At 44.9% G+C, this 12,904-nt stretch overlaps 1 protein-coding gene across 2 annotated transcripts in view; it reads left to right on the top strand.

Annotated features, from left to right (window-relative positions):
- The window catches only part of ADGB (androglobin), a 943,967-nt gene that overhangs the window by 283,650 nt on the left and 647,413 nt on the right, over window positions 1-12,904 (top strand). For both annotated transcript variants that reach the window (XM_063917880.1, XM_063917881.1), the window contains one exon: window positions 1,146-1,349. In XM_063917880.1, coding sequence (XP_063773950.1) covers window positions 1,146-1,349 — 204 coding nt within the window. The remainder of the gene's footprint in view (window positions 1-1,145; window positions 1,350-12,904) is intronic.

The following is a 12,904-nucleotide window of genomic DNA, read 5'->3' as shown; positions in this document are numbered from 1 at the left end:
CACCACTCCCCGAAAACGGCAGGCAACGGTCTGGTGACGCCCAGGAATGCCTTCTTTCTGTCAATCTTCTTGCGGTCGGCTCTGCGACTGCTTTCTCCGGCGACAGGGGTGCGCAGTGCGGCCGCCACACATGCGCATTCCAGACCCGTTCGCACTGCAGCAACAAACCGCTGCATGCGAACGGGTCGGAATGACCCCCTTTGTCTTTTATGATGCTACGAAAATTGGTCATCCTGCTTCTAAGCAGTCAATTGCTTGTTGGCTCAGGTTGACCATTCAACAAGCCTATTCTTAGGCAGCATTGCCACTGAGTTCTATCCAGGCCCACTCCACAAGGTCGATTGGTTCTTCCTGGGCGGCTGCCTGGGGCGTCTCGGCCTTACAGTTGTGACGTGCAGCTACTTGGTCTGGTTTGAACACGTTCGTAAAGTTCTATAGGTTTGACACCTTGGCCAGAGATGACCTTCAGTTTGGTCAGGCGGTTTTACAGGGGTCTCAGCACTCTCCCACCCATTCTGGGAACTTTGGGAATTTCCCATTGTACTAATGTCATCCCAGTATCCACTAGAACGTTAGAGAAAATAGGAATTTACTGTAATACCTACCGGTAATTCCTTTTCTCATAGTCCGTAGTGGATACTGGGCGCCCGCCTCATTGCTTCGTGTTCCTGCTTGCCTGGTTGTAAGTGTTCTTGGTTGGGTCTGCTGTTGCTGTCCCTGTTCCTTGTTTGGGTAGCGTTGCTTTCCTTGTTATAGTTAGCGTAGCAATCCTCTGTTCTGGTTAGCGCTGCTATCTTTTATTACTGTTGTGTGTTGGTTCCTTACCTCACCGCTTTCCTTGTATTTCCTTCTCTCATGGTATGCCTGTCTCCTCTGGCACAGTTTTCCTAGACTGAGTCTGGTGGAGGGGCATAGAGGGGAGGAGCCAGCACACACTAATGATTTCTTAAAGTGCCAGGCTCCAGTGGACCCAATCTATACCCCCCATGGTACTAATGTCATCCCAGTATCCACTACGGACTACGAGAAAAGGAATTACCGGTAGGTATTAAATTCCTATTTTTTTACTTATTTTTAAGGCACTTTATGAAACCTTAAATAATAATGCTTTTATAATGTGAATTTTGACATTTGTTTCCTCCCAGCTTATGAGATGGATAATTAGTGAGATCAGTGCCGTATGGAGAATATATAATGGAAATGTGACAGATAAGAAAGACACATCGGCAGATCTGCCAGTGCTGGCATGGAAGCCATGGGAGCACGTCTATGCCCTTTGTAAAGCCGTGAAGGGGCACATGCCTCTGTATAACAGCTATGGGAAATATATTGTGAAACTATATTGGATGGTAAGTAATTTTTTACATGTTATATGAAATGTGTGGTTAGATTATGGGCAAATCTATTTTTTTTACTGTAAAGTATACAGCGATTAATATTTAGCATTCAGAGATGAGGATTATTAATTTAACATGACTATGACTTTTCATTTAATCTGTATACAAATTATAACACAACTCATAAAAAAACAATCCCTGATAAATCACCCATTTTCATGATCGTGGCCACAAAAACACATGGGTCCTGCAACTCCATCATATATTTCTATATATCTACCAATCTGAGAGATTTTGTGAGTATATTACGTAAGAGGATGTGTAAGAATTCTCTGCTAAAGCAAAAAATGATTTATAAACTAAATAAACTGTTTTGGTTAACTATATGCGTGTAATCACCATAGTTCTACTATATTTTGTGTGTTAGCTCTGTCCATGCAGCAGATCAGATGGGATCCCAAAACCCAGGTGTCTCAGTAGCAGTTACACTCTTGTATTATGTAAATGGCCACTCAGAGTGGCAAATTAGTGCTGCCGCAACAACCAACATGTGTTCTAACGGGTATGGTATTGAAGGTCGACCACACTTAGGTCGACAGTGTCTAGGTCAACAGGTCAAAAGGTCGACATACGTTTTTAAATCTTTTTTGGTGTTGTTTTCGCTGTACAGTGACCGGGAACCCCAATTAGTGCACCGGGTCTCCTTCGGGCAAGGTGCCTCGCTGTGCTCAGGTTACCGTTCCTAATCATAGTCCACATGGATCATAAAGTAGGAAAAAGTTCAAAAAAAGAATAAAAATGTGAAAAACTCATATTGACCTTTTAACCTGTCGACCTAGAACATGTCAACCTAGAGACCCTGTGACCTAGAAACCCTGTCGACCAATAGTGGTCGATCTAGACACTGTCGACCTAAGTCTTATCGACCTGTATATTTGACACTGGGGGCACGTGAGTACCTGGCACTGTGGGGGAATATCTGGCACTGGGGGGGTATATGTGTACCTGGCACATGGGGGGGGGGCTATATTTGGCACTGGGGGCATGTGAGTACCTGGCACTGTGGGGGAATACCTGGCACTGGGGGCATATGTGACACTGGGAGCACGGCCCTAGCAACAAGCACTACCCCCTAGCAACGAGCATGACACCCAGTGCATGAAACCCCTGGCAACGAGCATGACACCCTGAGCATGAAAATCCCTGGCACCGTGCATGGAACCAAGAGTATGAAACCCATGGCAACGAGCAGGTAATTTAAAAGTAATTAGAAGCCTTACTGTAGAACTTAATGTGTAATGGGCATTACGGTGTGTGGCATAATGTATCACGGACATTGCGGTGTGTGTCATAATGTGTCACAGGCATTACGGTGTGTGGCATACTATATCACGGGCATTGTGGTATGTGGTATAATGTCTCAGGGGCATTGCAGTGTGGCATAATGTATAACGGGCATTGCGGTGTGTGGCATAGGGTATAACGGGCATTGCGGTATGTGTCATAGGCATTACGGTGTATGGTATACTATATCACGGGCATTGTGGTATGTGGTATAATGTTTCAGGGTCATTGCAGTGTGTGGCATAATGTATCACGGACATTGCGGTGTGTGTCATAATGTGTCACAGACATTGTATGTGCTATAATGTATCAGGGGCATTGCAGTGTGTAGCATAATGTATAACGGGCATTGCGATTCCTGTCATAATGTGTCACAGGCATTACGGTGTGTGGCATAATGTGTCATGTGCATTATTGTGTGTGGCATAATGTCTAAGGGCCATTGCAGTATGTGGCATAATGTATACTGGGCATTACTATAAGGAGGAAAAAGGACAAATAATGTATGGGGCATGAATCAGGATTATTTTTCTTTCCTGTGGTGGCTAACGTCTGGGCGTGCAGGTTGCAAAACTGGGGTATACGGTAGTCTTTTCCTGCAATGCCACGCCCCTTTATGCGAAGCCACGCCCATTTCAACAAAGCCACTCCCCTTTTTGGTGCCGCGCGCGTGTTTGTCCCTTTACAAGTGCCAATTATGCGGGATATGGGGGATATGAGGGATATGGGGGGGGGGGGGGGCACCGAAAAAATTTTTGGCGTGGGGGAGAAAAATTTCTAGTTACGCCACTGGGCTGTTCCCAATTTAGTGTTGGGTCTGCTCGTTCAATTTGGACACTTGGTGGTATACAGTAGTTAACAGATTATAATCCTGTAGTATTACTGGTTCCAAAACATGAAGCAAATGAGACTGCTTCCAAAATGAATGCTCTGTGTACTTGAACCTAAGGACCATTCAAGATGTTTCAGATTTTTCCTTGCAGCTTTCTGGTCACAATTGACATGAATATTCTGTAACAGATTTAGGGGGTCATTCAGAACTGGATGCAGCCACGTGTTCGCATCAACAGGGTCTGCGAACGCACAGTGGCTTTAGTGTGCACGCGTGCCCCTTCACTAGGCGCTCGCATCCCAGAAGGATGTGAGCGAATAGTGATTGACAGCAGCAGGTGTGGCGTTTCGGCATTGCGGGGGACTGGTCCAGCATGGTGGCATGGTGGGTGAGGTTAGAGCTCAGAGAGAGAGAAATCAGGAAAGGTGCATGTTGTATTCTGATGTACCTTTCATTATTGCAATGAATCATCAAGTTTGTTGATTATGTATTTCATGTATTAGGGGTATATTCAATAAGAGTCAGGTCCATTCCGACATGCAGTTGTCGGAATGGACCCGACAACCCCTATTCAATGGGGGGTCCTGTCCTGCCGCTGCTGTCAGTGGCTACCGGGTGCGCTGACAGCAGCTGCGGGGGGAGCTGGGCTGCTGCGAGGGGAGCTGGGCGGCTGCGTGCGGCAGTGGGAGCTGCCACGGCGGCCGGCAGAGGTGATGTCTGTGGTGGCGGGGGGAGCTGAGCGGCTGCATGCGGAGCTGCCACGGCGGAGGTGATGTCTGTGGTGGCTGGGGAGGCACTGCAGGGAGAGAGGTGCCTGGCCAGGGGACGGTCATCAAGGTACTTCTCATGCCCGATCCCCGCAGCCCGCCGCATCGCTCCCCCCCCCCCCCCTTCTCCTCACCTCAATCCAACTTGTTTTCAAGTCGGATTGAGTTTGTCAGAAACGGGGCTAAAACCTGTCGTGTTTGGCCCCGCTTCCGACGAGGCACGCTGATCGGCGGCTGAAGCCGTCGTTCCGCGTGCATTCCGACAAGTCAGAAAGAACGGGGCTGTAATTAATAGGTCGGAACCCCTTCTGACCTAAAACTGTTGGAAGCCAGCGTCTTTCCGACAAGATGGCAGCTTCCGACAGTTATTGAATATACCCCTTAATGGTAAAACTTGCATTATTACAGATAGACAAAGGCATCAGCTCCTCATGGCTGTTGTTCTTCTCCTTCCACTCTCTCTGTATCTACTTCCTGATCACATGTCCTTTTGTGCTGCAGTATTCTTAAAGATACACTACCTCATCTTACTATTACTTGACAATGCACATAAACTATCTATATACATAAGATACTACATCTCCCCCTTCTTTTCATATATTTGCTTTAAGACACTTAATATTGAATTTACATTCAACTAAGTAATGCATTTATGAAATTAAACTTATAACGGGTGTAGTAGGGTATGCCGGCGGCCGGGCTCCCGGCGGCCAGCATACCTGCGCCGGAATCCCAACCACCAGCATACCGACAGCTGGGCGAGCGCAAATGAGCCCCTTGCGGGCTCGCTGCGCGCGCCACGCTATTTATTCTCCCTCCAGGGGGGTCGTGGACCCCCAAGAGGGAGAAAAAGTGTCGGTATGCCGGCTGTCGGGATTCCGGCGCCGGTATACTGTGCGCCGGGATCCCGACAGTCGGCAAACTGAAGACCACCCCTTATAACAATATATTACCTGTACCTGAGCAGGAACATTAACCCAATACACATGAAACTGGAATACCTTCTAGAACAACTAGTTACGATTTATAAAGTAAGAGTCATATCTGCTCAATAATCCTGGCAGAAGGTTTGATGACTCTGCCTTCTTTAGTCTGGATATGTGATCGTTCACTCAAAGAAGTAGACTCCATAATAGGATCACTTGGTGCTGAGGATGCTAAAGGTACTGTGATGACATCCTCTTGACTTGGTACAACAGAAGATAAAGATGGAAATATCTTCTTGAAATGGGACACATTCCTTGTCACTGTTTGAGTGTCATTTCCTGCAACAATCATCGTTCCTTTCCTTTTCACTACAGTTAGTGGACTTGGGTGAAAAGCAGTCATATCCTTGCATACTATTTGTTTCTCCAAAACATGATCTCCCTCTTGTAAGTCAGAAACAGTAACCGTCCATTTCCGATCTGCATATGGTTTAGCCGTTTGTTTATCGGCAGAATCCGTCTTCCGAACCAGACGATCTTTAGATGAAGGAGTCAAATTAATTTCCGGAAGTGTGGATCTGATCACTTTTCTTTGAAACATTAATGTATGAGGAGAGACATTTGTTGTGGAATGATGCACTGAATGATATTGTGACCAAAAAAATTTGAGCTTCTGTTGAAGAAATATGCATTTATCTTAATTCAGTGTTTAATTCCTGTCTTGAAGAAATTGAAACACTTGACACAGAGCCACATCATGTTCCGGGCGTGTTGCTCCAAAAAACAATATCATCACTGTAATTGATGGCATTTTGAACTGACTGTATAACTTGACGGATAGTATTTTGAAACACCTCTGCTGCAGACACAATTACAAATGACAGTCGTTTGTATCTTCGTAACCCAACATGAGTTGGGAATGTTGTTATTTGTGGTGACTCTTCATCAAGTTCCAGTTGGTGATAACCTTTATTTAAATCCATTTTCAAAAAGAAACATGCACCTGTTAGTCTATGTATAATATCATCCATAGTTGGAGTAATACGGCGCTCTCTTTTAATTGTAACATTAGGACGACGCATATCAACACGTATTCTCACTGCATTTGGTTGACCAGATTTGGGCACAACCAGTCAACCACACTAGGTGATACCCATGGTTTTGGGCCAGACACCTTTTCAGTGATATCTAAGTCTTCAAGAGTTTGCATTTCCTCTTCCACTTGTTTCCTTATGTTGATAGGAATGCACAGATGTTCTTGAGGAATCGGTATAACAAAGTGATCAATGTGAAGATGAACTTGATAGTATTTAAGTTTTCCGATGCCGTGAAAAAGATGATCATACTCCTGTAGTAAAACATCCACATCATTTTGGAGTGGTTTTATTTCATTCAAGACAGGAGTGGAATTGGGAGTGTTGTGTACAGTATGACAGGAGCAGAATTGTGAGTTTGTATAATTTGTATAAGACCCAGCTCTGATGCAATATCAAATCCCAAGAGATTTCCTTTTGCATATTTAGTGACAAAAAAATAAGGCTTTTGTCATTTTTGTGTTCAACAACTTCAAAAGAACCCTGTAAGGGAAAGGGTAATTTATTACCATAAGTGAATATTTTTTACCGATGTTGGATTCAAAACCACCTGCCATGTAGCTTCTTGAAACTGGTAGCATACATTAGATTTACATAAGCCCTGGAATCTGTTAGAAATTCAACAGAAGTGTTGTCTACGGTGATGTCAGTTTTTGGACTGCCCTTGTTTTTTTCCAACCTGATGAATCATGTAGATAAAGCCTTCTGGTGTATCATCACTGTCAGATGAGTCTGCAGAGACGATGTAGAATGTTGAGCCACACAACGCACTGTTTTTCTCCTGGATTTAAACTGCTGTGAAGACTGTTTGGGTGTAGATTTTGTTTCTTTAGATTTGCAGACTGAGGAAAAGTGATTCATTTTGCCACATGCAGTGCAAATTTTGCCAGTGGCAGGACAGACTCCTGAATGTGGACTCCTTTACTTATCGTTCAGTTGGGGGGCAAAGTTCCCCTTACACTAGAATGATTAGTTTGGAAAAATCATGCATGTTTGATTTTCCAGCTAGTTTAAATGACCATTTTTAGACATTTTTCAGCATGTGGGACCACACGAATAATTATCATTTGCTCCCACACACTGCCCGATTATCATTCCAACCAACCAACTAGTTTAATTGATTACAAAGCTTTTGCTGGGCCAATTTAAATAAGATATAAAAGATATAGGGGGGAATTCAAATGTTTGAAAAGTCGGTTGGGTGTCTGTTTTTTCCTGTCTATTAGATAGGAAAAAACAGACACCCAACTGACTTTAAAACAATCGAATACCCCCCTTATGTCAACTGTCCTGTCAGAGCCGTAACAAGATTTTTTTGTGCCCTGTGCCAGAGAGAGAATTGGTGCCCCCCCCCCATTTCTTTCAATAGGGACATAAGGCACATGTCTCGTGGGGAAGGGGCATGACAAGATTGATCCCAAAGAAAGCCCATGCTACGATGCCCCTTCCCACAGTATATATATATCAGTATATATATATATATATATATATATATAGGAACTTGAGGGGATGACCGGCACTCCAAACATTAGGTTCAAATGGCTATGGTGCTCTCTCCGTGCAGATCAAACAGATACCAGAAAATTGAGCGGCACACATAGACTTCATAACCCACTTATCACCGGCGTGGACAAAGAATCATCGAGCCAGTGGTATATTCTAACGTTTCATGTCTTTTATGACATTTTGTCAAGGATACAACCAGAACACATAACAATACAAACTTTTATAGTAACTCACCAAAGTGTAACGCGCTGCCGTCCCGCTCTGTGCTGTGGCGCGATGACGTCATTCTCATGCGCGTTAGCGCTGACGTCCCGGCTCCTAGCAACGAGGTGCGCGGCTGCCGTGCTCCCATCACCTTGGAAACACTGATAAAGATATAAAACAAAAACATGTCAGATGCGGCTGCAGGGAGCAAAAGAGAGAAAGGACAGCTCTAACGATGCATATTAAACACCTATAGATGCAATTAAATTAGCAAACACCTGTCAGTATAATTTATACAGAATGTATACATTGTAAAACTACATAAAGCAGTTTAAAGAACATTGATCATTCAGCCCCAGAGGGTGCAAGGTTTGCAATTTCTGGATCCACATAGCTTCCTTCTGGAGCAAAAGACGTCCCCTATCCCCCCCTCTGCTGTCTAATGGCACATGGTCTATCATCTTGTATTTCAGGCTGGCTAAACTGTGTCTAAAATTCTTAAAGTGTCTGGCAACAGGTTGCTCTTGATCCGTTCCTGCCAACGCATGGCGAATAGAGGTTCTATGCATGGCCATGCGCTCCTTAAATTGCCTTATCGTTTTTCCGATATACAGTAGCCCACACGGGCACTTGATGTAATAAACCACGTATTTTGATGAGCATGTCAACGGATACCTGATGTAAAACTTTTTGCCAGACCTGGGGTGAAAGAAAGTGTCCCCTGTGTCCAAAAAACTACAGGTAGTACACCCTAAACAACGATGATTGGCAGGTTTTTTTGACAGGAAATGTCCTGGAGGTTTTGGTTTTCATTTTGAGACATCATTATCAACTACATAATTTTTTATATTTTTACCTCTTCGCTGGCCAATCATGAGATGCTTGTTGTAAAGTGCGGGTAACTCCTGTTCTGTGTTCACTAGAGGCCAGAAACGCTTAGCAGCTGCGTTGATCTTACTGCTAGCGGTAGAGAAATCGGTGACCCAAATAATGGAATCTTGAAGTTTAGAGGGTCCTGGCAATTCAAGGGCCTTGGCTCTTGAGGTAAGCAATACCTTCTGCATCATTTGCTTTAAAGATCTAGGATTGTATCCTCTAGCTATAAATTTATTCATCATTAAATTAAGTTGTATTTTTAGATCTTGTGTGTCACTGCAAATTCTCAAAGCTCTCATAAACTGTGAAAACGGAAGTCCTTGTTTAAGGGACCTGGCGTGATGACTCTCCACCCTCAAAAGGGTGTTGCGGTCAGTCTGTTTGTGGTAGACCGAAGTATGAAACGTGCCATTGCGGATGGAGATGGAGACATCCAAGAAATTTATATTGCAGTTGCTAATATTGTAGGTGAACTTGATGCAGTCGTCTAGCTGGTTGATAGACTTCATCATAGAGATAAAGAGCTCCTTGCTTCCAGTCCAAAGGACAAAAATATCGTCTATGTAACGATAATAGCTGTGTATAAATTGTGAAAAAATCGGATCCACGAAAAATAAATCTTGTTCCAATGCGAACATGAATGCGTTCGCATAGCTGGGTGCCACGCAAGACCCCATTGCGCAGCCCAGTCTTTGAATGAAGAATTTTCCGTCGTACTGGAAGTAATTTCTTGTTAACGTTAGTTCGAGGAGATTCATAAAAAAATCTAAATCGGGTCCTTGATAATGTGGGTTATTAGTAAGTAGTCGCCTAGTAGCAATTAAGCCCCTGTTGTGTGGGATGCTTGTATATAGGCTGACTACATCTATGGTAGCCAGCCACCAATGCGTTTCAACCCTCGGGATCACCAGTAGTTTTAACAAGAACGATGTGGTGTCCTTTAGAAACGTTCTCTCATTCTGCACTACTGGTTGTAGATATGTGTCCAGGAACTTAGAGATTCCATAGAATAAAGAATCCCTAGCCGAAATGATCGGCCAACCAGGGGGATTACTGGCATCTTTGTGCAACTTGGGTATGGTGTAAATCAATGGAATCCTAGGGTGTTCCACCGTGAGAGAATCACACACCTTTTATGTAATAATGTTGTCTTGAACTGCTGCAGTGAGAAGAGTGTCAAGTTCCTTCTTGAAGACAGTGGTGGGGTCCTGTTCCAAAGGACTATAGACATTAGACTGATTAAGTTGCCTCTCAATTTCTAGTTTATAATTTGAAAGATCTTGAACAACAATGCCCCCACCCTTATCTGCGGGGCGTATAATGATATCCGTATAAGAGCTCAAGTTCTTGAGGGCAATTTTTTCGCCTTTGGTGAGGTTGCTGTGTCTGGGGAAATTTGTTTCCACACAATTCTCCATTGTCTTCCCCAACTGCGAGGTGAAACATTTAATGGCAGGGTTGTTCGATGCAGGGTGAAATGTGGATGTTTTCTTAATAATGGTTTGAGCGGTGCTATTCGCCCTGGTGTCACCAAAGAACTCCTTAAGTCTAAGCTGTCTACTGAGGCACTGTAAATCAACCTTGTTTTTCAATGCATTTGGTCTGTTGGTGGGCACAAAGGATAGTCCTTTGTTAAGGACTGACAGTTCATCCAAGGTCAGAGATTTAGATGATAAATTAAAGACTACGTCTTTTTGTACTTCTTTTTTCCTTTGTCTTGCCCACTGGCCTCCACGTCTTGTGCAAGATCTTCTACCGAGCTGGCTTTGGCCCGGGTAGTGACCCCTAAAGGGAGTCTCTTCTTTGTTGCTTTAGAGCCTATACCCGAGGACTCACCATCGCTGGTTGATGTAGCTCCCCCGCTGGAATTATCTGTATCCAGACGGTGTTGTTTCCTATATCGATTAGGCTTGTTTCTGTTGGGTTGTTAAAAATGGGGTTTCTGATTGACCCATGCGTAAACCCGATGTTCTTCATAATCCTTTTCGACCGTAATGCGTTTTTTCCTTTTAAATGCTACTAAGTCTGCTTTGTATTTAGCAATTTGTTCGGAAAGTTGTTCCATCCACTTATTCTCGGTATCCTGTTTCAGCTTCTCCAAGTTGTTAATTTCAAATTGCTCTATTTTGGATTTGATAATTTTTAACTCCCTCCCGGCCTCCTCTATGACCAGGAGAATTAAATCGTACGAATATTTGTTTAATATTGCCGCCCACAGGCGGCAGAACTCAACGTTGAAGCGGCCTATAGTCGGGATGTTCCGGACCCGGAATCCCCTCGGAATTCTCTTGTCTCTATAATAGTCAGACAGACTGACTCCATGTAGATAATAGTCTATTTCTCTAACGTCCTAAGTGGATGCTGGGGACTCCGTAAGGACCATGGGGAATAGCGGCTCCGCAGGAGACTGGGCACATCTAAAGAAAGCTTTAGGACTAACTGGTGTGCACTGGCTCCTCCCCCTATGACCCTCCTCCAAGCCTCAGTTAGATTTCTGTGCCCGACGAGAAGGGTGCACACTAGGGGCTCTCCTGAGCTTCTTAGTGAAAGTTTTAGTTTAGGTTTGTTATTTTCAGTGAGACCTGCTGGCAACAGGCTCACTGCATCGAGGGACTAAGGGGAGAAGAAGCGAACTCACCTGCGTGCAGAGTGGATTGGGCTTCTTGGCTACTGGACATTAGCTCCAGAGGGACGATCACAGGTCCAGCCTGGATGGGTCCCGGAGCCGCGCCGCCGGCCCCCTTACAGAGCCAGAAGAGCGAAGAGGTCCGGAAAAATCGGCGGCAGAAGACGTTCCTGTCTTCAATAAGGTAGCGCACAGCACTGCAGCTGTGCGCCATTGCTCTCAGCACACTTCATACTCCGGTCACTGAGGGTGCAGGGCGCTGGGGGGGGCGCCCTGAGACGCAATAAAACATGACAGAAATACCTTACATGGCAAAAAATACATCACATATAGCTCCTGGGCTATATGGATGCATTTAACCCCTGCCAGAATATACAAAAAACCGGGAGATAAGGCCGCCGTAAAGGGGGCGGAGCCTATCTCCTCAGCACACTGGCGCCATTTTCCCTCACAGCTCAGTTGGAGGGAAGCTCCCTGCTCTTCCCTGCAGTCACTACACTACAGAAAAAAGAGAGGGGGGCACTAATTAGGCGCAGTATTAAAACATACAGCAGCTATAAGGGGAAAAACACTTATATAAGGTTATCCCTGTATATATATAGCGCTCTGGTGTGTGCTGGCATACTCTCCCTCTGTCTCCCCAAAGGGCTAGTGGGGTCCTGTCCTCTATCAGAGCATTCCCTGTGTGTGTGCTGTGTGTCGGTACGTTTGTGTCGACATGTATGAGGAGAAAAATGATGTGGAGACGGAGCAGAGTGTCTGTAACAGTGATGTCACCCCCTAGGGGGTCGACACCTGAGTGGATGAACTGTTGAAAATTACGTGACAGTGTCAGCTCTATATAAAAAAACAGTGGTTGACAAAAGACAGCCGGCTACTCAGCTTGTGCCTGTCCAGACGTCTCATAGGCCGTCAGGGGCTCTAAAGCGGCCGTTACCTCAGATGGCAGATACAGACGCCGACACGGATACTGACTCCTGTGTCGACGGAGAAGAGACAACCGTGATTTCCAGTAGGGCCACACGTTACATGATTGAGACAATGGAAAATGTTTTTATACATTTCCGATAATACGAGTACCACCAAAAAGGGGTATTATGTTCGGTGAGGGAAAAACTACCTGTAGTTTTCCTGAATCTGAGAAATAAAATGAGGTGTGTGATGATGCGTGGGTTTCCCCCCGATAACAAATTTCTTAAAAAGTATTGGCTGCATACCCTTTCCCGCCAGAGGTTAGGGTGCGTTGGGAAACACCCCCTAGGGGGGATAAGGCGCTCACACACTTGTAAGAACAAGGGCTCTACCCTCTCATGAGATGGCCGCCCTTAAGGATCCTGCTGATAGAAAGCAGGAGGGTATCCAAAAAGGTATTTACACACATACTGGTGTTAT

The sequence above is a fragment of the Pseudophryne corroboree genome, chromosome 4 (assembly GCF_028390025.1).
Source record: "Pseudophryne corroboree isolate aPseCor3 chromosome 4, aPseCor3.hap2, whole genome shotgun sequence".
Classification (NCBI taxonomy): Eukaryota; Metazoa; Chordata; class Amphibia; order Anura; family Myobatrachidae; genus Pseudophryne; species Pseudophryne corroboree.
This window is presented reverse-complemented; position numbering and strand designations above follow the sequence as displayed.